General features: G+C 43.2%; 1 protein-coding gene across 1 annotated transcript in view; it reads right to left on the reverse strand.

Moving 5' to 3' along the window:
- SLC6A2 (solute carrier family 6 member 2) overlaps positions 1 to 26,331 on the reverse strand; it is a 55,798-nt gene that overhangs the window by 12,714 nt on the left and 16,753 nt on the right. The window contains exons 3-11 of the mRNA XM_083513654.1: positions 24,262 to 24,393; positions 21,341 to 21,581; positions 15,114 to 15,252; positions 13,246 to 13,380; positions 9,712 to 9,815; positions 5,874 to 5,998; positions 4,020 to 4,132; positions 1,607 to 1,735; positions 794 to 893 (exon numbers count right to left, since the gene is read on the reverse strand). Of these exons, the coding sequence (XP_083369780.1) occupies positions 794 to 893; positions 1,607 to 1,735; positions 4,020 to 4,132; positions 5,874 to 5,998; positions 9,712 to 9,815; positions 13,246 to 13,380; positions 15,114 to 15,252; positions 21,341 to 21,581; positions 24,262 to 24,393 (1,218 nt within the window). The remainder of the gene's footprint in view (positions 1 to 793; positions 894 to 1,606; positions 1,736 to 4,019; positions 4,133 to 5,873; positions 5,999 to 9,711; positions 9,816 to 13,245; positions 13,381 to 15,113; positions 15,253 to 21,340; positions 21,582 to 24,261; positions 24,394 to 26,331) is intronic.

Genomic DNA, 26,331 nt, shown 5'->3' on the forward strand with positions numbered 1-26,331 from the left:
GCTCAATAGGCAATCACACTGATCCCATGAGCTGCAGCCTGATGTCATACATTCCAGAGCTAGGGGTGGAGGAGAAATTCAATTCAGCTTGCATTTAATAGTGAACCTCCTTAATATGCACTTTTCAAAACTGTATGAGAACTGAAACACAGCTGTCTCTCGAAATTTGCACTTCTTAGAATTTTTCAGTTTAGTTTTCCAATCAAACAGCGTTTACCAAAATGCATATGTCAGAGGTGAAATGTGCATAAAAATCAGCAACTGAAAACAACATACAGAAACGCATTATGTTAGGGAAAACAGCTGGCAAAATATGCACATTAGTCAAAACTGCACACAAAAAGTATGATGATCAGGAGAAATCTTCACTAAATTTCTGGCGAATTTTCATGAGATGTGCTTTTAATTAGGATGTAGATTTGCCCCTCCCCCCCCGTTATACTGGAACCTGAGCCATTCAATGAAGCTGAATGGTGGGATATTCAGGGCAGACAAATGGAAGGACTTATTCACACAGCACATACCTGCTGAGGTTCATCTGCAGGAGACGGCTACAGCATTCATGCCCTGATTTGGGCTTCTCATAGGAATTTGGTTGGCCCCAGTGGAAAAAGAATGCTGGTCTAGATAGCCCCTTTGTCTCTTCTTCTTTGATTCTTGTTCATCCACATTCCCTTTCTCTAAACTACTATGATGTTACTGTAGCAATTACTTTGGGGGGAAACACTGCAGTTTACTCTGACTGGTTGCAGTCATAAACAATTGGAACAATCCTCCCCCACCGCTGGCTCACCATAAAACCAGGAGACGCCAATGGCTTCTATTAAAACAGCAAACAAGATGGACGTCCCAGCAGCAAATGTGTCCAACAGAGTCAGTATGTAGATTCCACCCTAAGTAACAAGAAGAAAGCATCCAATAAAACAAGCAGCCCAGAAATACTCGAACACTCAAAGCTCTGATTGGATGGGATCTAATTTGCTTGACAATCCATGTAACCAATCTATTTCAGTCCTAGGAGAGTCTGACTCAATACATACCAGTCCCCCCCCCCTAACCTGGTGTCTGCGATGGACAGACCATTGAGTTATCATCCTGGAGGCTGTTGGCCAATCATGCAGAGTAAAAGTAGGAAGAGACAGATTTAAAAGAAACAGTTCTGTCATGGGGAATGATAAGTAAAGAACATCAACTTGAACTCCAGGAGTGGGGGAGAGGGGGATATAAATGCAATAAATACATTACTAATTTTTAATTCTGTAATTTGAATCTCTCACTGGAGCATAAGACAGCAGGATTTTCTCTATCATCTATGTCAGTGTTTCCCAACCTTGGGCCTCCAGCTGTTTTTGGACTACAACTCCCATCATCCGTAGCTAGCAAGACCAGTGGTCAGGGATGATGGGAATTGTAATTCAAAAACAGCTGGAGGCCCAAGGTTGGGAAACACTGATCTATGTATTGGGTCGGCAGCATTTTCTGGCCATTGTGCCAAATCGTTATCTCTCCGACACAAAATTTGACGGAAGGATTGGCAGCTATCCGCTTGGTAGTCACTTGAGTTGTTGCCCAAGAATAGGCACAGACTTCCCAAAGGAACACTTACATTTGTTATGCAAAAGAGAGCAACAAGGAAGGTGCCAAAGGAGACCCCAAATGTGAAAAGCTTTCTATGTCTTTTTAGGATGTGGAAATCATCTGCTAAGCCAGTGATGACAGCTTCCATGCCACCCATCTAAAAAGAAAAAGAAAATTAAAAAAGAAAATTGCAGGTTAGCAAAAATGCTTTATCATTTAACCTTCTCCCATTTTTTTTTAAAAAAACTGGTATAAATTAATTACTCCAAGGGTGGCATCCAATGCAAGTCCTACGCAGAGTAGACCTAGAAGTAAATGGACATGGCTAACTTAGGATCATTTATTTCAGTGGGTCTACTCTGAGTAAGATTCCCAGAGTTCTCTGTCAAAAGGAATTGATAAACCATTCTGAAATTGTAGCTCTGGTAGGGGAATGGGGTCACCTAAGAACTATTGGCACCCTTAAGAAACTACAGCTCCAAGAATCCTGGAGAGTCACTGTGAATCAGTATAGACAATACTGAAGTAGATAGATTAATGACCTGACTCAGTATAAGGCAGCTTTCCATGACCCAAGATCCACCAAATCTGGCTTCTGGAGCCACCTTGAGAGTCGAATTGGCCAAGGGAAACTCATCAGATGAGGAAAATGGGAGATGGCTATTTTCTGCTGTTTGCCACAAACATCTGGTAACCAAAGATATCTTGTATCCAGACATGAAAGGTTCCATATGACATCTAATGACAATGGACAGACCAATCCTTCATGAATTTAACTAATTCTCCCTAAGAAAACCTATTAAGTATATGACCAAATGCCACATCCTGTGTGATTGAATTTCGCAAGTCAATTATCTGTTGTGCAAGTTTTTCCTTTTTTCCTTTTTTTGGGGGGGGGGCCTGTCTTGAACCTATTACCAATTAGTTTCATCATGATCCAAGAGCTAGTAAAATGAGAGGGAACAACAGCAACCACTCTCTATAGCCAACATCTCCTCATAGGAATGATTTCGGACATGTAAACGAAACTACTTCTCCATGCAGCACTAATAATAATAATAATAATAAAAAATAAATTATTTATACATACAGTAATTAAACTATGGCACTCCCTCCCATGGGGAGGGGCACTGTGATAGCAACCAATTTGAATGCCTTTAAAATAGGTTGGACAAATTCATGAAGGAGAAGGCTAGCCACAATGGCTATGCTCTACTTCAGGCACAGGCAAGCTTGGCCCTCCAGATGTTTTGGGACTACAACTCCCATGATCCCTAGCTAACAGGACCAGTGGTCAGGGATGATGGGAACTGTAGGTCCCAAAACATCTGGAGAGCCGAGTTTGCCTATGCCTGCTCTACTTCTACAGTCAGATGCGGTAATGCTTCTGATTACTAGTTGCTGGAAACCTCATGAGGGGAGCAAAGGTGCCAACTATAGGGGGCCTTGGGGGCTCAGACATCCACAATTTTGGGGGGTGGGTGCACAGCACCCACAGCACAGACTCCAACACAACTTCCAGTTTCTACCTTATGCTGACATACATTGGGTCTCTTGCTTCCTCCTGATAAATGACTGGTGCCTTTCAAGCTTTTATTCCTCTTGAAGGTGATGGAACGGCAACAGCCCCCCTGAGCATCGCAGTCTGTCAGTTAGTCACCCTCCTGTAGTTTGAAGGCTCTGTTTGTTTTTCCAAGAAGTGAACTCACTCTTGATTTAAATATAGAAATCTTGATGCCACTCCAGCATCAAGAACAAGAAGAACTGAGTGCAGTTAGAGTGCTCTGAATGTATGGGGCAAGTCTGAAGTTTCAGCAAGCCACTTATTCCCAGTTAAAGAAAGTAAAGACAGACACTTATGAAAGTTCCCCCGTGCCACTGGTTCCCCTTCTCTAAAGCTCTCTTAATACGTTAACAGACGTTGAGGGACCTGATTGTGAAATTACATTTAGGTAACTGAAATCCATGATGAAATGACTGAGATTCATTTAACTATTATTGTTCAAGCACCAGCCATAAACACAGGCTGAATCCAGACAGAAATGAAATCCTAGTAAAACTTTACTGAGGCAGCTAAACAAAAACAGTGCGTGATTTGAGAAAAGAACATAGGGCTTTTGTCTTTCTTATTTCAGGCCTTGTACATAGCAGAGAGAGATTCAACTAACCACAAGAGGAAGGCTCCCCCAGAACTACATAATCAACCAGAGAGTGTGCTAACTCAGCAACTTCATGCTGCTCTGCTTGCTGGCTAAGCAACCGCCTCCACCACCACCATCTTGGTTGGCCTGGCTTACTGATAAAAGAAATAACTCTTAAGTTAAAAACTGAATGATCTCTGCTGTGGGACCTCTTACATAAATGGAGCAGCAGCGTGGGAGTGACATTCATATATGTGTGTGAATAAAGAATGTTGCAAATGAAAAATAACATATACTTACAGAACTGTCAATACCCAGTGAAAGCAGCATTATGAAAAACACTATTGCCCAAAAAGTTGATCCTTTAAGGGTTGAAATAGCTTCTGGATAAATGATGAAAACTAATCCAGCTCCTGAGAAAGAAAGAAAGAAAGAAAAATAGTTTCCTAACTGCACAACTTTAAGGCAAGATTTTATATTTATATTTAATATTGGTTGGTTATGCCTTGGTTAGAGAGCCTTCTTTAATATCGCCTCTAATTCAGTTGCTTCCCTTCTCCCCCCCCCCAACCCTTGGCTGAAAAGTTATATATGCTGCATTGTAATGCTTGTAATATGTCAGCAGGTGTCACTATAGTGCTGCTTGCACAGCTTGCAACATAATGTATGTGGCCTAATCCTGCATGGAAAGGCTTCTGCTTTGGGCCCAAAATGTGTTAAGAAAAGATTGGCTGTTTACATGTTTGTTATAGGTAGCAACACTGTCACCTGGCATAAGAACATCAAGTGATACAGTAAAATATTATTCCCTATAAAATGAATTAGGAAACAAGCCTTGAAAATAACCAGTCTTTTCTTAAAACATTTCCGAGACAGAGAAACCTTTCCAGTTCTGCAGGATTAGACCACACTCATTTTGCAGCATGCAACTCAGAAGACTGAGAGAGGCACATAGGACAGAAGTGAAAATCTAGAGGAGAAAAAGGAGAAAAGTACAGATAGACATTGCATATAGACCAGGGAAATAAATCCCACACAAACATTAGCCAGAAATTGTACTTTGGAGCCTAGATATGTGCTTCTTGTTGGGAGCGAAGCATCATTGTTACCGGAACCAGTTTTGGGGGGTTGAATAAACAGAAAGGCAAGATGGAATTGATGAGGGAAGAATAAGTTGCCTACAAGTAACTATCTGTAGATCAGGCTTTGCTTCCTTCCTCCTCCTCCTCCACTTAGTTAGTGTTAGGCCTTCTTTTCTGCAAACCACATGCCTCCATGATGGCCACATGCAATCTTGTACTCAGAATGGCTTTCTTTGCCTGCAGTAATAAACCTTACAATACTTTATTCTTTCAACCAGCAGGCTTACCAGACTATACATACTGTATAACAGCATACCATTGCTATATTTTCCGGGTAGGTGGGTCACTGTCACTTACCAAGAGAGAGAGGAGGAGGAGGAGTGAGGTGGCAGTGTGGTCAATGTGGTGTAAACACAGTAATGGACCCAATCTGGTATTGCTGGTAGTGCATTTAAAAACACAGGAAGAGCCTGCTAGTTGAAGCCAATGGCCCATCTAGTCCAGCTTCCGGTTCTCAATGTGGCCACCCAAATTCCTGTGGGAAACTCGCAAGCAAAACCAAAGCACAAGTAGCACTATCCCATCCTGTGGTCTCCAGAAACTATTATTCAGTAACACTGCTGCCTCCAGCCATGGAGGTAGAGCATATCCATGATGGCTAGCAGCCATTGATAGCCTTCTCTTCCATGTATAATCCTAATTCTAAAGCCATTCAAGTTGGTGGCCATCACTGCCTTCTGTGGGAGTGAGTTCCATAGATTAACCATGCACTGTGTAAAGAAGGGCTTTCTTTGGTAGAATCTACACACATATAAAAAATGCTTTTTTAAAAAAAACGTTTTGAATAATACATTGAATTTTGCATAGCCCACTGTTGCCATCTAGTGTCACGCTTGTATATTGCACTTTACAACACATTTCAAACTGTGTAGATGAGTCATTTATCTGTCCTGAATTCTGCAACATTCAGATTCATTGGCTGTATCCTGTCATGTGGCATTTTCAACTGAAAAGGAGAGGTGCATAGGTTTATGTAGTTTGAAACGAGGAAAGTGTACAGATGCATTCTTACCTTCGGTGGCCACATCTTGAATTTTGACTTTGTATACATGTGCCATGTAGCCCAGTATAGAAAAAATGGCAAATCCAGAGATGAAGCTAGTGACACAATTGATCGTACTGGTCATCAGCGCATCCCTAGGAGAAATCAGGAGATGATGAAAAGGCAGCAAGCAGATCCCAGTGCCAAACCCAGTTAAGAACCTCATGCAATGTCATTTAGTAGAGCTAAACACAAATTTGAAGTACTGTATACAATTTGACTACTGTTTTTTAATGCCACCACCCAGCATCAATTTACACCAAGATCAGCAAATTCTGCTGACCAAAGCATCTGTTTTGAGGTGACAACTTGTGGTAGATTGCAATTTTGAGTGAACTGGTGTCAGTGTGTTAATACTCCGAGTGTCAGGAACAGAAGGCTCAGGTAGAGTCAATGGGCCTTGTCCGAGTGAAAAGAAATCTCAAGAGATCTCCACACCACTTTGGCATAGTGGTTAAAGTGTTAAGACGATGAGCCAGGTGACATGTGTTCAAATTCCTACTCAGCCTCAAAAATCACTCAGTAGTGCTGTACTGAAAATGTACGGAAACTTTAGTGAAAAGCTCATGGGTAGAGTGCTTTCCTCACTTTCAAGGAGGCCACTGGAGATGATAGATATAGATAGATAGATAGATAGATAGATAGATAGATAGATAGATAGATAGATGATTGATAGATGGAGAGATAGCCCTGCAGAATGCCCTGCAGATGAAGCAGAAAGAAACAGAAGGCGCTTTCATGAGGGAAGAAAATTTTTGGGAAATCGCAGGGCAGGTTTTCACCACCATTGGGTGACTGTGGGACAACCAGTCCCCATCAGTTTATTCTAGCACACAAGGTTGTTGTGAGGGGGATAAATGAAGGGGAAAGAGCAGGGACATCTCAATACATTTGGTTAGCTGAGGCAAAGGGCAAAATGGTTCCACCTTCCAATTCCAGAAACAGAAGGTGGTGAGAATGGCAATAGGCCAAGATCCTACAGCAGCACCTGAGGAGAGGGCAGAGGGCAGGCCATACAGCCAACACAACTGTCTCCTCAGGCTCCTTGTCATTACTACCTTACCCCCAGAGTAATATAAATTGAAACAGTCTCAGGATCAAACATTGTTTGAGAGCGGAGGTGGCAAACCTGTGGCCCACCAGATGTTGTTGGACCACAACTCCCATCACCTTTGACCATTGCCTATTGTGGCTGGGGCTGATGGAAGTTGGAGTCCATCTGGGGACCACTTTCCCTGCATCAATTCTAAAGGCTATATATATGGAAGAGAGTGAATGACACGAGCCATAGAGAGGAAGACAGAATTATTAATCTTTGAAGAATTTAATGCAATACTGAATATCGCCTCAAGCAGTTTTTATCCAGGGTGGGGTGGCATCCCCACTCTGTTTTAGATGTTTCATGGCAAATTTACTCAGATTACAGGATAAAAGCAATTATGCAGGAAACGGTTCTCTCTCTCTCTCTCATTTTAAAGGCATGCTTCCTAGTGATTGGTTAATGGTAATCTAATTGCAAAAAAAAAAAAAAAAGGCAGATGGTTGTCATTTGGATAACTGCATGTGATTGCAGGTGTTGCTTTTGCTGCAAGATGATGCCCATTCATTGTCACAGTGGAATATCTTACTTGGAAATCTAAAGCCCAGTTCAAATCTGAAACAAACAAAATAGCAGACTGCCAAAGCCACTATTTGCTTCATTGTGGCATTGTGAATTTTGCGGAACATGAAGAGTCTGGTGGATCAGGCCCATGGCCCATTTAGTCCAGCATCCTGTTCTCAGTCACCAACCAGATGCCTGTGGGAAATGTGCAAGCAGGACCCGAGCACAAGAGCCCTCTCCTGTCCTGCGGTTTCCAGCAACTGCTATTCAGAAGCGTAACTGCCTCCAATTGTGTGTGGCCATTGTGGCTTACCAGAGACAGGTACCATAACTTCAGTGGAACAGACACACTGGTCCAAATCTCTTGCACTGACACCAGTTTGGAGGATGCATGAAAATATGAATGGTTCTGTGGAGGGAGGGAACTACACATAGCCACTCTGGGGCAGTTATCCATCCTAAATGACCATCAACCATAGGTTTGGGAAACCAATGGCCCTCCAGATGTTTTTTGCCTCAGCCAATATAGCAATGGTCAGGGATGATGGGAGTTGTGGTCCAGCAACTGCCACGTATTCATGTGCAGTTTCTAGGAGCATCATCTGAATCCTTCACCAGGTACCACTGCCATAAGAGTTTAGGCTAGTGGTGAATGGGGAGAAAGCCCCAGAGGTGGAATGTTTTTCCACCCGAGGCTCATCTGCTGCCAAATTTAATTACTTTTGCCCAGGCAGCTGCGTTATGTGACCCATGAGAGCAACAAAATAACCAGACTGTACAACGGTGATGGGATAAAATCAGGCCAAATCTTTATTGGCAGCAGCAGGCTGGGCAAGGGTTGGCATGGCATTGGGTCCCAGGATCAGTTCATCATTCCACAAGCCCCATGTTGATGGAATGGATCCGCAGGTTTTGGATCGCTCCAAATCTGTACAACAGGAGTCAGCCAGTGTTGAACCTTGCCATGGTGCAAGCAAGCAAGGTCTCACTGGGGGACCAGGGTACATATTCCAACCAGGCAGATACCAAACTCTCGTTTGGGTTTGCCGTGGTCAATCCTCCCCTTAGGCCCCTTATGGGGGAGCCCTATACTATGTTGATCCTGACCAATGCCATTTCTGCCCTCATACAAACAATGTTCTTCTGCTTAACAAAAGAAAGCCGTAATTTCACTGAGGGAAAGGTGAAAAAAACCCCAAACAAGTGCCAATCAGGTTGAGAGAAAAGAAAATAATTTCTGGCCCTGTCAACCAATGACCCAAATTTGCTCAGTGAAGGCTCTAACCCGAGGGTGGGCGAGATGCTGTCAAAGCAAAATGGCTGTGACATCCAGGGGAAGCAGCCTAATATAGGCTTTCCCCTCCCCTCTGCAGCAAAGGCTCATGGGCCAGCTTTTTCCCATGAGCCCCTCACACAGATAAGAAACCTTGCCCAGTATTTTGCTGCAAATCTAGGGGCCACAGTGAAGCTGGGCAAAGGCAACATGTGCTTATTGGTAACGGAACGGGGGCTTAGATGCCGCACAAAGATCTTGATATTTACTCAACCCTGCTAATCTTTTAACAGGTTTCCTGTCTCTAAGTGATGTGATACCTTCCAGAATGAGAGACTGCATGCCCCAGCAAAGCCAGTCACTAGGGAAGAACATTAGGAGAAAGTGGTTGCTCTTTTGGACTTTGCATAGGCTTTTTAACAAGATATTGGACTAGCTGGGTCCAGTAAGGTTCTTAAGTTCAGTAACCTCAGGAATGAATACCTTCTTTCCAGAACAATGACAACTGTACAGACATGCATGCAAACATAGGAAGCTGACTAATACTGAGTCAGACCATTGGTCCATCTAGCTTAGCATTGTCTTCACTGACTGGTGTGGCTCACCAGGGTTTCAAGCAGAGGTCTCTCCCAGCCCTACCTGGAGATGCCAGGCTTGAACCTTAGAGCTTCTGCGTGCAAAGCAGGCATTCTACCACTGAGCCACATAACTCTAGGAAGCTCACAAGCCAAGGCCTTGTTTTGACCTTTCCCTGCTGATTTCCCCAGTTTGTGGAATGTAAAGGTAGACTGGCTCTGTACATTATTATTAAGAACATAAACACTTAAATGAAAATAAAATTGTCAAACAATCAAAAATATGTTTTCCTCATCTATTTAAACAAATAAAATTGATTACAGGGACATGAGTAGGTTTACAGCATTGTGGCTTACCTGTAGCAGTTGTTGTCAAATCTATTGTAGCTGGCAAAGGCAATTAAGACCCCAAACCCAGCCCCTAAGGAGTAAAATATTTGTGTGGCTGCATCAATCCATACCTGCATAAGGAGAACAGAGGAAGATAGTTTGTGGATTATAGCAAAATTGAACAACAACAACAACAACAACAACAACAACAACAACAACAACAACAACTGTATTTTCAATTATATAATTTGTTTGGGGAGGGGGGGAATCCATTTCATGGATTTAAAACTAAGAAATAGGGGAAAGCTCTGCTGAAATCCAGAAAGCATAGGTGAGCAAGAATTTGAGCCCAGGTGCCCTACTTTAGTATTTTAAGGACAGGGGACAGGCACATCTGTGGCATGAAGCAGAGGAGGAAAACTGGGCTCCTGAGGGCAGACTGATAGGCAAATCTGTCACTCTCAGTTCTTCTCCATTTCTCATTTTCCCAGTGTTCACTTCCAAATCACTTTGCTAATGATTATGATTTTTTTTTAAAAAAGAAGTCCTCATGAAAATTCATTGGCATTTTGGTGCAAATTTCTTCTAATATGCATATGCTTGTATGCATTTGCCTAAATTACAAACGAGGTGATTTTTGCCACTAACAGATGCATTTTTGTGAACACTTTGCCCCCAACATATGCATTTTGTATGCATTACTTGGCTGGACAACTGCATTACAAAATTCAGAGAAGCATGTTATTTAAAATAGCAGCTGTGTTCAGGTTTGTGTATTGCATTGGAAAGTGCACCCTTAAGGTTTAGACATGTTTGAGTGGGGGAGAAGATGGTCCTTAATGTATCTTTGTACTAGGAGAGACTGTGCCCTCCAGACAATTTGGATGAAAACTCCCCCGTGCTGGCTGGGGCTGATGGGAGCTGGCATAGAAAACATCTGGAGGGCACCATGCCAGTGAAGGCTACTCTAGGCCATTAATGGATGGGAAAGTTGGCACCAGCACTCAAAAACTGAACCTGGAAACAAACAGGTAACCAATAAAAATGCTATAGGACTGGGGATATGTGACACAGAATTCAAGCAGAGGATCGCTGGACTCAGGCAATGAGTAATACAAAACAATCACAACACGAGAAGTCATGGACATCCAATGCAGCTGAATGTTGATCGATAGATGAAATAACTTCTTCACACAGCACACAGTTATGGGACAATGGAACTCCCTCCCACAGGAGGCAGTGAGGGCCAGTGAGGATTAGACAATTCATTGAGGAAAAGGCTATCAATGGCTACTAGCTTTGCCTCCAGGCAGCAAATGCCTTTCAATATCAAATACTAGAAACCATAAGAGGGGGAGTGCTCTTGTGCTCAGGTCCTGCTTGTGGGCGAGAATAGGATGCTGGTATGATTATATGGTTAGATGGACCTTTGGCCCGATCCAGCAGGCTCTTCTTATGCTCTTATTTTTACTGGTTGACACCAAGTGTGATGTACCTAGCAATTACTGTGCCCTAGGTGAGGGGTAAGGAAACTGTATCTCTCCAGAGGTTGCTTGACTACAGCTCCCATCTTCCCTTATCATTAGCCATGGTGGCTGGAGCTGATGTGAGCTGGAGTCCAACAACATTTAGAGGCCCACAGGTATGCCAACCTAGGGCCCATGTTATATGTACATGTCAGTCTGTACTTTTTAAAAAAGTCATTCCAATGGGCAGATATTACATCTGATTCAACCTTAAAGGTAAAGGCACCCCTGACCGTTAGGTCCAGTTGTGACCGACTCTGGGGTTGCGGCGCTCATCTCGCTTTATTGGCTGAGGGAGCCGGCGTACAGCTTCCGAGTCATGTGGCCAGCATGACTAAGCCGCTTCTGGCGAACCAGAGCAGCACACGGAAATGCCGTTTACCTTCCTGCTGGAGCGGCACCTATTTATCTACTTGCACTTTGACGTGCTTTCGAACTGCTAGGTTGGCAGGAGCAGGGACAGAACAATGGGAGCTCACCCCATCACGGAGATTCGAACCACCAACCTTCTGAGCAGCAAGTCCTAGGCTCTGTGGTTTAACCCACAGTGCCACCCGCATCCCGATTCAACCTTAAGCCACATCTAATTCAGATAATTTGTTCCACCATAACCGTTCCCTGACCTCCATTCCCCCCACACCAATAAATTTACTTCCTGCATGGTTTAAGCTTAAAACTCTTTTATTTCTCACCTCTGACACATGCCATATGCATTTAAAAATAAATCCATCTGTTGTTTTTGCTTTAATTCCAAGTACACCACAGCTGCAGGCTGCAATCTACATTTGTGCTATATGTTGACTTCAACAGCACTAGTACTACACAGAGCTGTTTACCCAAAACTACTTCAAGTTTCCTAAATATTTTCCCAAGAGGTGCCAGCCAGTCTCTTCTTCTAAGCTTCAGCATTGCGTCATTGCAAGCATTACTACGCCATTGTGGTAATGCATGATTCTTGCTGGCAAACAATCATAGGCAGATTTATAGCCTGAGGAAGAGAAAAACAACCAGGGTACCCACAAACACTAAAGTATTTGCAGGAAGCTCTTCGCAGAGAACAATGAGGAAGGGAGACACACTCTTCCTGGCATCTCAGATTTCACTGGGTAGCTACTGCTGCTCCTTTTGTGAAAGAGACACTAGATGTCTGCAGGACAGCAATTCATTCATTGCTGGGGAGCCAATGAGGTTACTACTTCCTGCCATAGGCATTCCAGACGCAGGGATTCATTGTTCAGTATCAGGTACCTTTGAGAAGATATGGGGTAACCCCAGAGAATAGCAAATATGAAGCAGCTTGAATTGGGCCTGGAAATGAACAGCAAACAGACAAAGCTGTAACTTAGGTCCACCAAGCCACCCAGTTCTAAAAGGCAGAGGTTCATCTTGAATTACCTAAATAACACATCTGTTAAGTACATGACCCTTAACAGATGCAATTCCCTAGCATCTCTAAGCATGAGTGCACATGGAAAGCTCTTAATACAACATGGTTTACTGAATTTTGTTGTTGTTAATTAAGAAGATAAAGAAGAGCCTGCTGGGTCTGGCTGATGACTCATCTAGTTCAGCATCCTCTTCTCACACTGGCCACCTGGATGCCTCTGAGAAACTGACCAGCAGATCCCAAGCACAAGAGAACTCTCCCCACCTGTGATTTCCAGCAACTGGTGTACAGAAGCATTACTATCTTGGACCATAACCATAATGGCTGCTAGCCACTGATATCTTTATCCATGAACTTGTCCAATCCTCTTTTAAATCCACCCAAGATGGTGGTCATCACTGCCTCCTGGGGGGGGGGGTGAGTTCCATTGCTTAACCATGCAATATATGAAGAGGTGCTTTATTTAGCCAGACCTCCATCTGTCAACATTCAGCCTCGTTGGATGTCCAAGTGTTCTATTATTATGAAAGAGGCATAAAACATCTCTCTAGCCAATGATAAATCAACTGCATGTGAATGAACAAACTTGATTTGTTACTGTAATCTCCTTTTCAATGTTAAATGCAAAGGTTGAAACCAAGCACTCACTGTGGCTTCTTTTAATCTTCTAAAGTCAATGTTGAGGTATGCTTTGATTCCATCATACGCACCAGGCAATGTCAGTCCATGGATTAACAGTACGGATAAAACAACGTAAGGCAATGTGGCTGTTATCCATACAACCTATTAAGTTAAGACAAGCAACAAAAACAATTGATCTGTCTCTTGAATGGCAAAGGCAGCATTACTACTGCAATAATAATAATAACAATAATAATTTATTACTTATACACCACCCATCTGGCCAGGCCTCCCCAGCCACTCTGGGTGGCTCCCAACAGAATACTAAAAGCACAATAAAACATCAAACATTAAAAACTTCCCTAAACATGGCTGCCTTCAGATGTTTTCTAAAAGTTAGATAGTTGTTTATTTCCTTGACATCTAATGGGAGGGCGTTCGAAGGGATGGATGCCACTACCGAGAAGGCCCTCTGTCTGGTTCCCTGTAACCTCACTTCTCGCAGTGAGGGAACCGCCAGAAGGCCCTTGGGAGCTGGACCTCATTGTCCGGGCTGAATGATGGGGGTGGAGACGCTCCTCTCTCTTTGACTACTTTTTTCTTTGTTAAAAAAGAAATGCAACCAACCATTTGAACAGCATCTTTCCATTCAGTATAGTGGGGTAGGAGAGCTGGGAGGAAAATTCACATCTGGCAACCAATGTGCCCCTTTGGTTTCAGATAATACATGGGTAGATGAGTCTTAAAAGCCCAAGGCACAAATTTTCATGGCCCTCTAGTGGCTATGGTGGCTCACGTAGCAGTATTTAGCACCAACTCTGGGAGTGTATATTCGATTCTGGTCAAACTAAACCTCCTAGAGCAAAATATACATCAGGACAAGGTTGTCTTGCTCCCCATTCGTTTCTCCCTTCTGCTTTTCATGTATAAAGAAAGACTGAACTAAGCAGAATTTGCCATTAAGTCTAAATGCAGGAAATTGTGGCTTGATCTAACTGTGGTTACATAAAACAAACCTCAATCAAACCATGTTCAGTCTCTGGCACCTAATCAAGGGAGGCTATGGAAGTCTGAACAGGTATCTGGATATAGCCTGGGTAATTTGGAATGGATGATGGGGACAAAGAAGCTGAAACTTAATTGAGACAATACAAAAGTGTGGTGAGTGGGGTAAGGTCAGTCTTAGATGGGTTGAGGCTGTCAGGAGCTAGAGTCAAATGTAGGTCAGCAATCAACCCAGAGTCAGTGAAGTTAACTCTTTATTCCAGAAGCCATAACAGCAACTCTTTCCAGTAGGTTTTGTTCTAACAAGGCAAATGCAGGGACTGATTGATGGTCCCCGCCTTCCCTAAGGCTCCTCCTCCCAAGCAGTTGCAAACTGTGCTCCACTCTCTTCATTTTTCTCTGTGTTCTAGGAGACCCAAGGGGAAGGGAAGCTGGCCACAGCAGGAGGGGGAGACTCCCTGGCTTCTTCAACAGTCTGCCTCTCTGTCTTCTGGCTCCACTCTCCTCCAGTCTCCGCTTCTGCTTCAGAGTCTGAGCTGCCCTCTGCCATAACCTCTTCCTGCTCACCAACCCTGTTACCTTTTTGGCTTCTGACCTTGGGGGTTCCCCAGCTGGTGCCTCCCACCACAACGCTGCATCCAGCCAGTTCATGACAGGCTCACAGTTTAGGGGGTACTCCACTGCTTGGCATAGCATCAGAGAAGGTAAAGAGAAGGTGGAAGCTGCATGAACCACTGTGTGCTTATATGTCTGGAATACAAAGCATGGCTTGAAAGTAGACAGTGTTCTGTGCAAACCATGGTTTGATGTTACATCTGAACCACCAAAACCCTAATAGAAAAGCCCTTTTTTAAAGAAAAAATGTATGTATTAGGAAAATATTTGCCAACCTTTCCTGAAGTCTTCACACCTTTCCACAGGCTGAAGAAAACAGTGATCACCACAACCACGAGACACAGTGTGAGCTGCCATTGGGGCAAGCCGATATCATGAATCCCCCGGCTTAGGTGAAGCTGTAGAACTCTCCGCCTAAGGAAAAAGAGACAGAAGAGGGATTGAGTTAGATCCTTTTGTATGGAAAAACAATCACTAACTGGCTCCACACTTATTTGAAGTGGTATGACTTGGTTTCAGCAAAGTGTGTCCTCCCTAAAAGAGGGCACAAGTTGCAGTGAGACCTGGACACTGTGGGTGGGTTAATTGGACAGCCACAACACCTGACTGGTAGGTCCCTCATTGCTGGGCTTAATCTGGCCAATGGGGTGCAGTCTAAACAGATCAAAGGACCTATATATACCTATGCACGTGACCCAGAGCTTCCTCTTTCGGCTCATGCATTGGAACACTCACCCACCTCTCCCTATATTTAGGGTATTTTGTGATTGACCTTGCTATGCCATCGTGCGTCGTCTGTCGTTGGGACAGGGGCACGGCAGGAATTTTCCCCACTTGGCTGATTGGCTGTTGCCATTTGGGTTTCGTTTGCCGCATAGCAAATCATCACAACTTGTAAGGTTGCAGATAGGCACTGGTTCAGGTGATAGGGATGGGAGAACAGTCTCGCCATCCCTATGTGAAGGGTATTCTATTAAAGGAATCCAGGGACTCAACTTAGTTTGGTCAACCCCCGAGAGGGGGTTGTGCCCGTGCCTGAGTCCAGGGGAGCATCTGGGGAGTGGACATAGTCTGTTCCTAGGCTTTCCACCTACCTCAGGTGTTCACCCTTGGCTGACCTATGATAGAGCTCTGGGTCAGCGCTACCTGCAAGGGTGCAGGGAACTAGTCGAACCAGAGCTTATGCAACCACTCACTTTTTGTAATCAATAAAGTTGTGGCCAACTTTCAGCCAAAAACCAAAACTAAAATTTGAGTCAAATGTGTGTTTATTTAGGGGGGAGGTCTCTGGGTCTGAACACACAAACAGTGAACTGTTTGTCAAGATCAGGTCTCATCAAGGGGTATGAAAAACATAGAAGTAAAAACAAAGAGAAAGTAATACACAGCTTGATGTCAGGACTGGACATCTAGGTTTCCTAGATTGGAGGGGGAGCTCTCCTGCACCCCCCAGGCATATTTTGTCATTCCTCTTAAGCAACGATGTAGGCCATGTTCAGCGGTGAGCTAGTAATCAATTTCTGGCAGTTTACTCAGGGATTGTTGCAAAGGACGCTGGACTAGGTGGATCTCTTTTTGCCCCATCAAGACATTTCTTGTGTCCTTAAGCAAAAATACATACTCAAGTTGGTCACTTTACACAGGTTTTGCCTTAGCTGTGAAAATACCCCGGATATACACTCTTGCTTTAGAGATGGGGTGTGGCCCAGAAGGGTAAATTCATCCCTCCAAGCCCAAGACCCTAAAATGAGCCTCTTGGATCAGGCCCATGACCCATCTAGTCCAGCATCATTTTCTCATAGTGGAGAGAACTTTTAAAAAAATGAAAGCTAAGAGTTCGTTGTCGTCCCCCCCCCCCCCCCCGTGGTGTTGCAAATGCTCCCATGAATTTGTTGCCCTGGGCAAAGTGCACCGTTTGTTCTCCCATAAATACATCTCGTGGGACGCGGGTGGCGCTATGGGTTAAACCAAAGAGCCTAGGACTTCCGATCAGAAGGTCGGCGGTTCGAATCCCTGCGACGGGGTGAGCTCCCGTTGCTCGGTCCCTGCTCCTGCCAACCTAGCAGTTCAAAAGCACCTCAAAGTGCAAGTAGATAAATAGGTACTGCTCCAGCGGGAAGGTAAACGGCGTTTCTGTGCACTGCTCTGGTTTGCCAGAAGCGGCTTAGTCATGCTGGCCACATGACCCGGAAGCTGTACGCCAGCTCCCTTGGCCAATAAAGCGAGATGAGCGCCGCAACCCTAGAGTCGGTCACGACTGGACCTAATGGTCAGGGGTCCCTTTACCTTTAAATACATCTCATTTCCCCTCTCAGAGCTACAATACTAGAGTGATTTAAACAGTCAATCCCTCTTGCCAGGGGACTCTGGAAATGGTAGCTTGGTGAGGCAAACAGAGGGTTAGGATTGTAGTTTGTAGTGCTCTGGGGGGAAATAGGGGTCTCATTACAACTCTCAGCAGCCTTAGCAAATTACATTTCCCAGGACTCGGGGGAGCATGGCTGTTTAATGGAGTATGATACAGCTTTATATACATGGTATAGATGGAGCTTTAGAGACCTCTGACAAAAAAAAAAAAAAAAGATTATGGTCATTAGGGATACAAACTAAACCCAAGACCCTTAGATTGCCCTCTATTGTGGATTCAATTTTTCCTTTGTGAGTTGTATTGAAAGTCCACGCTTTATGTTGTCGTTAAAAGGACATGAAGCCTAAACAGGAAACAGAATTTAAAAGAATGTGAAATGCCTTGATGAGATGTGCCCACTTTGTTTTTCAATCTTGGTCTTTAAGATGGAGCCAGAAAAAACAAACACCCTACTCTTAAACACATGACGTAGAAACCATATCTCTATAGATATTGTTCAGAGATTTTCTCCTCTCCTGGGGGAAATCTCAGCAAAATAATTTCCCAGTTTTCACCACCCACAAATTTGCATGTGGAAAATCTCAAAACTGTCTCTATAGAACAGTGATTAGGGACATAGCTCAGTGGGAGAACATCTGATTGGATGCAGAAGGTGCATCTCCAGGTAGAGATGGGAGAGACACCTGGAGAAACCCTGGAGAGCCGCTGCCAATGGACTGACCAGGTATAATGATGCCTCCTATGTTTTCATGGACCAATTGCATGTGAGCTTTGGTATGCACAGCTGTATGAAGGCTTCCACTTCGAAGTCGTTTCTGTCAGCACATGGATTCAGGGGCACAGCCTAACAGCTGTGAATCAGACTATAAAAGTGTCCCTCCAAACTTCTGATTTTTAAAAATATATATTTTTATTAAATTTTATCCATATAACCCAAATAACAAAACAGAACTTCATGAGACAAACACATAAAAACCAAACCAAACCAAACCAAGGTTAATGTGGGATGTTACATTTGCAAGAAGAAAATGATAAAGCTGTTCTTGGTTGTTTTTATCTACAGCACAGCCTTCCCCATTTCCCCCATGCCCTAGATCATGCCTTCATTCCTTTTCATATCTTTAGGCACAAGGCAAAAACATTCCACTTCCCCAAGGCATTCAGCTAATTAAACAATCTATGGCCTTTTAAACTGTGTGAAGGTTATTGTGTGTTACTATAGTATGTATGGGAGAAAGGCGATGGCAAACCTAGACAGCATCTTAAAAAGCAGAGACATCACCTTGCCAACAAAGGTCCGTATAGTTAAAGCCATGGTTTTCCCAGTAGTGATGTATGGAAGTGAGAGCTGGACCATCAAGAAGGCGGATCGCCGAAGAATTGATGCTTTTGAATTATGGTGCTGGAGGAGACTCTTGAGAGTCCCATGGACTGCAAGAAGATCAAACGTATCCATTCTTAAGGAAATCAGACCTGAGTGCTCACTGGAATGACCGATCGTGAAGCTGAGGCTCCAATACTTTGGCCACCTCATGAGAAGAGAAGACTCCCTGGAAAAGACCCTGATGCTGGGAAAGATGGAGGGCACAAGGAGAAGGGGACGACAGAGGTTGAGATGGTTGGACAGTGTTCTCGAAGCTACAAACATGAGTCTGACCAAACTGCAGGAGGCAGTGGAAGACAGGAGTGCCTGGCGTGCTCTGGTCCATGGGGTCACGAAGAGTCGGACACAACTAAACGACTAAACAACATAGTATGTATTCTTGTGTTGTTATATTGTAAACCTCCCTGTGATCCTCAGATGAAGGGCAGTATATAAATTTAATTAATAATAATAATAACAATAACTAATGGCAAAACCATTATGAACATTCATTAGACCTCTGACCCTCCAGATGTCGTCAGACACCAACTCCCATCAGCTCCAGCCAGCATGGCCAACGGTCAGGGAAGATGGAAGTTGTAGTCCAGTAACATCTGAAAGGTGCTAGATTAGAGACGGTAGGAGAAAATAGCTGCTTTTATTTTTATTATTTGTTTTTAGTATTATGTGGCATTTGATTATGCCTGTTGAAGCTTGTCAAAATAATGAGGGGAAAGATTTAAAGATTTAAAGTTAATAAATAATCCCATGGTTCTAAAACTGGTCAATGTATTTGTTTGTCTTCTAAAAAGAAAACACATTAATACTACAGATTGTTAAACAAATAAACTTTGCCGAGAGGAAAATTGCTCCATCCCTGTGTTGTGAGGCCAACTTGAGTAAGGAGCACCACTTTCCGGACTTCTCTCTTGCATTATCTTTTTGATACAACTATAGAGGAAATAATAGAAAACACTACACGTCTATTTCCACTTCCACTGCCATAATTACTGCCTAGATCAAATAATAGAGACCTATGGGTGTGTGTGTGTTGCAATAGACAGCCACTTAGTATTTTACATTGTGCCGTGGGTAGTAACAATCATGAATTCTGTGCCATTTAATAACACAGACCGAAAGGGACTCAAAGATAATGAAACTGAAGCATCCACTAGGTCCCACAGATGTGTCAGCAGCAATCCACAAACAAGTGGTATCAATGGCTACAAGAGGATCTGAATCCTCAATTGCTCCATCCTGAATACAGCATTCAGACTCAGGAAACTTATTTCCATTGTTGAGTGGGTTCAGGGGAACAAAGGGACACAGGAAGCTGACTCATACTCAGTCAAACTATTGGTTCTTCTAGCTCAGTATTGACTGGCAGCAGGTCTCAAAGTTTGCAGATAGGGTTCTCTTCCAGCCCTTCCAGGAGATATCAGGGGTTTAACTTGCCCCCTGGTTACTTTTTTCTTCCCTGAAAAGTAGATCGAGGAGATGGAGGATGGAAGAAGGGCACTCTTTCCCACTTCCACTTTCATCTCTATGTGCTTTTCAAGGTTCAGGTTAATTCTATTAGATAGAACTTTTATCCAGATCTCTTGAAAGCAAAGTTTGTATACAGGTGCAATCATGCTTCTTGTCCCCAGGAAAAGCGGCTGATCTGGGGCAGAGGAAAAATAAGTGGATAGAGGCAGTGGTGTCCACAATACTCACTCAAAAATACGCAAGTGCCCCCATGCCAAAAAATGATTGGTGGGGCATGACTTAGGCTCCCTTCAGATTAGTGGAGAGGTTGGCAACAAGTCATTGATGCAATAAGAGTACATTTAGTGGTAGAGTAATGCTGGACGTGGGTGGCACTGTGGTGTAAACCACTGAGTCTAGGGCTTGCCGATCGGAAGGTCGGCAGTTCGAATCCCCACAACAGGGTGAGCTCCCGTTGTTCGGTCCCAGCTCCTGCCAACCTAGCAGTTCGAAAGCACGTCAAAATGCAAGTAGATAAATAGGTACCGCTCTGGCGGGAAGGTAAACAGTGTTTCTGTGCACTGCTCTGATTTCACCAGAAGCGGCTTAGTCATGCTGGCCACATGACCCGGAAAAACTGTCTGTGGACAAACACTGGTTTCTCAGCCAGTAAAGCGAGATGAGCGCTACAACCCCAGAGCTGTTCGCGACTGGACTTAACTGTCAGGGGTCCTTTACTTTTTAAAAAAATGCTGGATTGCCCACATATCAATCAGCTTTATTAGTCTTCCTGTGATGTTTCCCGAATGTTACAACGTTATTGTTGCCTTGAGCTACAAAAGTGGGGGAAATGCACAAACCCAGGACAACTGTGGTATAAAAAGTTGCAGGGTTTGAGCAGGAAGCTACAGGGCATGCACCAATTGTAAAAGAAGAAGCTTGGCCATCCCAAATTTTAGCAGGTTCAAATGATAATGAAAGTGAGATTGTGTAAAAAAAGGGAGATTGTGTATAACTATTGTGATGACCAGTGCTCCCCCCCCAGGGTACTCAAGGGTACGCAGTGCCGGCACCTTTTTTTTGGGGGGGGGGTGTCGTTAAAAAGTATGACACTTACTGTAACAACTTCATGCTGAATACTGGCACCTATTTCTCTAGAAAAAAAGCACTGGTGACAACCATCATGAGCACAAATCATCATGAATGCATATTTAAAGGGATGTCAGAAGAGGCCCTTAAATACATCCCAGAGAAACTGCAAACTGTTTTCCAAAAGTGAAAGCCACAAGGAGCCCCAAACTTACTCATAAAATTCAGCTGCAGGAGTTATCTTGTACTTGGAATAAGTGGTTCCAGCAGCAAATGTTGAGGCATTGATGAGTTTGGGGTCTATGCAGTTGGGGCTGTTCCAGGGGTTGCCACACTTCGTCCAGGGCAGCTCCTCCAGTGTGAAGGATGCAAACAGATAATACAGAGACCAAGCTATGATAACGTTGTAGTAGAAACCCACGTATAGAGCTATGAGTATCACAGCATAGCCTACACCTGAAGACAAAGGAAAACCAGATTACACATGAAGCTGTAAGTCACATTAGGTTCATCTTCCTAGTGAGGGCTAGAAGAGAGTGGTATTGCTCATCACCCCAACCAACTATTTGCCAAATATTATTAACAATAATAATTTCACACTAAGGCGTTTGCTTGGTTCTGGGAAGCAAGATAGGCTTTCATTCAGGGTGGGGTACATAGGCTGGTCAATCAAGGCACAGCCTTTGTGTTTCCCTGCTTTGTTGTATTTCTGACCATATGGATGCCAAATTTAATTAAAAAATTGAGTTGGAAGGGATCTTGAAAGTAATCAAGTCCAGCCCTCTGCTCAAAGCAGGATCTGCAATGCGGGGTGCAACTGCAGAATCCCTGAGAGATGACTTGTCCAGTCTCTGCTTAAATACCTACAGCAGAAAACCGAGAGCCATTTACTTGAAAGGTAGGGGAGAAATCACCATAATTAAAACAAGCAACCCAAATACTTATGCTAATTACAAAAAAAGCTAACATATTGTGAAAACATGTAAATTAACTTTTTAAGGAAAGTGCAGTGAATTATTGTAAACTGTAAATGCAAATAATTCATAGCATAGTTCTTCTCTTGGGTTTTTACAGCAGGGTCATGTTTTGCACTTATTATTATTATTATTATTATTATTATTATTATTATTCCTGCATTTCCTCCCAAAGGTGCCCAGCTACTGAAATATACAAAAATTCCAATAGTAGAAAGTAATAGCAACATTTGAAAGGCTCTTGCAAAGGTAACCTGTGACCTGTATGTTGGAATATTTGACAGCATTTAACAGTAGTGAAACAAACAGGCGTAAACTGATGATCTGACCGGTTAATTGATTGGCTTGTCAATCCTAGCAAAAATGTGTACAAAAGTAGTGTAAACCCAAACTGAAAATCCAGAATAGCACCCGTGGGGTATATTATTCTAGCATGTCATTAGAGTAAATTTGAGAAGCAAATCTGGACACAGCCTGCTATTTACAACAGCTGGGTGACACCCAAGTGGTCGAAGGCAGCCTTCTTATCCCAACATTTGAATGAATACTTCCACAGTGATTGCAGGGTACGCTCCTGGTGCCAAACACGGCGGGCTCACATCATTACCACCAAGTCCCAGATTTTACAGCACTGCCATTTATAGCTAATATTAGCCTGTTCTGTTTAATGTCTGTTTGCTTTCTGGTCCAAAGGGTCTTTCCAGGTGCAGCAAACTAAAATTAGCCAACTTCTCTCTCTCCCTCCCCCTCCCCATTAGAAGTGTTTTTAACTAATTAGGAATAAACTGTTGGCTTATTATCACTACTAAAGATTCAAATTCATGAAAAACCATGAAAATGAGAGCTCTGGAGCAGTTTGCAGCCCATGACACCCAAAGCTAGAGCTTTGAACTGGGCTCTGTCCAAGGCTTTCCCACTACCAGCATTTCATCAACAGCTACATTTTTACTCTGGGTCCAAAAGTACTAGAGTTTAAATGGCAACACACAGAGATCCACCATGGCTGTTCCTATTGTTCAGGTGAGGCAGGCAACACCAGACTGCTAACTTGGGGGTGTTGTGAAAAAAACAACAGAAAACTGAGAGTGAGTCAGTGAGACAAAATTCTCATGGGGGAAGTTCTAGATTAAAAATGAGGCAGGTGGGAAAAGATGGCAGAAAGAGGAGTGACCCTGATTCCCTACCCTTTCAAGTAGATAAACAACTACCTGACATTTAGAAGACATCTGAAGGCTTCAGGGAAGTTTTTAATGTGTGACATTTTAATGTATTTTTAATCTTTGTTGGAAGCCACCCAGAGTGGCTAAAGAAACCCAGCCAGATGGGTGGGGTACAAATAAATCATCATCATCATCATCATCATCATCATCATCAGAGGCAGTTTTAGGGCAGCCTGGCCAGTTCCCCTGCACTGGGTACTGAGTAGATAGAAGCACTTGCCCGGCTATGGGAAAGAAGCTTGAGGTCTCTGGCAGGGGCCTAGAGTCCTCTCACCTCCTTCACCAAGCTTAGTTACCACTTTCCCAGCAGTTTTGCAACGGTGGCAGCAAAAGAACAGAGGAGCCTCCTGGGTGAAACCAATGTGCCGTCTAATCCAGCATCCTTATAATAATTCACTACAGTTTTATTAAAGACTGTTTTGGGTATTCGTGCAGACCTGTTGATGAGCACGGCATCTTTTTGTTGTTAATAAGGTGAATGCTTTTGGGCAGGGATAGTTCATCAGCATTTGCCCAGATATTTTTAGACTTGTCAAATAGCTAACACTTTCCCTGGAGGAACCTTTTTTATAAATCTCCTCTACATTTTCATGCAAAATAGTGTCTATCTTCCTGCTATATCTGTTTTCACCAACTTGGTGCCCTCCAGATGTTTGGGAATACATCTGCTGGCAGCCTCAGCCAGTGCACCATTGCTGGCTGAGGCTGATGGAAGTTGTAGTGCAAAAACATCTGGAAGGCACCAAGTTACTGAAGGCTGCCCTAAAGTCTATTTTTTGCTGATGAGCAATAAAGGCATTAGTGACAATTGACTCTCAAAATACAGATGTTGGCTATTCTGGCCTTGCCAAAAACTTTCAATGCAAGCCTCAGAGATGCGTTCAATATCAAGAAACTCCAGAAGATATTGCAAATATATTAAGCAGAAAGCCTGGGATTTACCTTTAAAAAGTGGACAGATTTTCCATACGGTGGCAGCCCCTTCTCTGTTATACTGGCCCAAAGCTAGTTCCATGTAGAACAAGGGCATTCCAGCAATAACGAGGAAGAGTATGTAAGGTATAAGGAAGGCACCTGGAAACAGAAGCACCAAGACAGAGATCAACCAAGCTCCAACTCTACAATTCTATGCTTCTAATTATGCAACCCATTTTAACCCAGTCAGGCAATGCTTCCTGGGCTGAATCTAGACATATATAAAAAAGCACTGTGAAAATGCTCTTTTAAAACAAAGTTTTAAAATATATGTTGAATTTCCCATTAGCTCACCATCACCATCTAGTGACTCATTTGTATAATAATGCACTTAAAACACACTTAAAATGTTGTTTGCAGCTGTATAGCTGAGTCCCTGGATTCCCTTCCTGCATCCCACACCACTTTCCACTGCAGATACAGAACCTCGCATTATCTCTCTCCCCCCCCCAACTTTTCAACTGCCCATTTGCTAAGCTTTGTGTGGCTGGACAGTGTTCAATGCACTGAGCAACATTCCAGATGTGTGATATAATACTGTATAATGTTTTAATGTGTGTGTGTGTGTGTGTGTGTGTGTGTGTAGCTACAACACTTGGCTGAGTAAATCCATCTCCGCGATACAGTCTCTCTGGGAAAGCAAATGCATTCTCTCATCAGGACACGGCTAATTTAAATATCAAAGTGTAACAAGCGTTAATGGGGGATGTTCAAGATCAAATAAAATAAGAATCAGGCAGATTGCATGCATCCATTTGGGGAGTTGACAGACACTGCGGTACAAAACAAGCCCAACAACAACAACCCCCACCCCAAGGCCCCTCTGAGATACTGGTAACCAGAGGATTGGTATTTCAAAAGAGCATCTTCCAAAAATCTTTTCTGTCACACTATAAGCTCAGAACAATACCCTGCCTGGCAACCCTGAAATCACTGGTTAAGAGTTTGCTTTTAACTGCTTTATAATGCTTAATATATATTGCTATTATTGCTATTATTATTATTGATAGGTTTGGTGGCCTGGTAACCTTCTGGAGCAAGAGTGGGGCATAGCTGTTTTAAATTGCTTTTATGTAGTGTTTTAATGCTGTAAACCCACCCTGAGACTTTAGGGCGAAGGAAGGTAATCAATAAATTAATGATAGACTGAATAAATAAATCAGTGTAAAGAATACACCCACTTAAGATATTTTTAACATATTAAAGCTGTCAAGCAATGCTTTTAAACAAATAAATTAAAATATGCAAGACATGATCTGATGTGAACAAAGATCAGTCATTTTGGATTCAACCAAATTTCGCATATAAATCCCTTTAAGACTGGATTGCTACTTTAAAGTGTCCAACACTTCAGCTGTAGCAACTGCCGGAGAGAGGCAGCGTCAAGTGTTGGATTTGCAAAGGCCTTTCTTTCTTTCTTTCTTTCTTTCTTTCTTTCTTTCTTTCTTTCTTTCAGTCAGATCTTCAAAATGTTTTAATACTTTCTTTTTTTAGCTCACTCCTCCTTGATTGTCAGAGTGAAAAAACCCAAATAAGCAAACAAGCTTCCAGACAACCATTCTGAAAGGAGCACATTCTGGAGAGGAAAGAGAAAATAGCTTCTTAGAAAAGGGTCAAGAGGGGCAGAGAGGAGAAGGATCACTGAGAGCCACTGCACACTAAGGTGAAGAAAAGTGCTTTAAAACATCTGAAATAAGCTACGTGTGTCTTTCAAGAGGATTAATGCAGAAGCCAATAGGAGGTAGATGATTGAAAATTCTGCCCAGAGCAGGATCAAACAAAAAACACGAGCGTCTCAAGATTACACTTAAGGCTCTTATCACTGTGCCACAATCAACTGTATTTTAATTCACAAGTGGTGTTTCTGCAGTCAAGCAACTGAAGCAGAAAGTGCCTCTACCTTCCAAGGTTGTAGCAGGAGAAGGGTTGTCACACAGCTCAATGGTAGAGAATCTGCTTTTCATGCAGAAGCTCTCAAGATCGATCACGGGCATCTTCAGGTTGTACTGGGGGGGGGGGGAGACTCGGCCTGAAACC

The sequence above is a fragment of the Podarcis liolepis genome (assembly GCF_965112155.1).
Source record: "Podarcis liolepis genome assembly, chromosome: 7".
Lineage (NCBI taxonomy): Eukaryota > Metazoa > Chordata > Lepidosauria > Squamata > Lacertidae > Podarcis > Podarcis liolepis.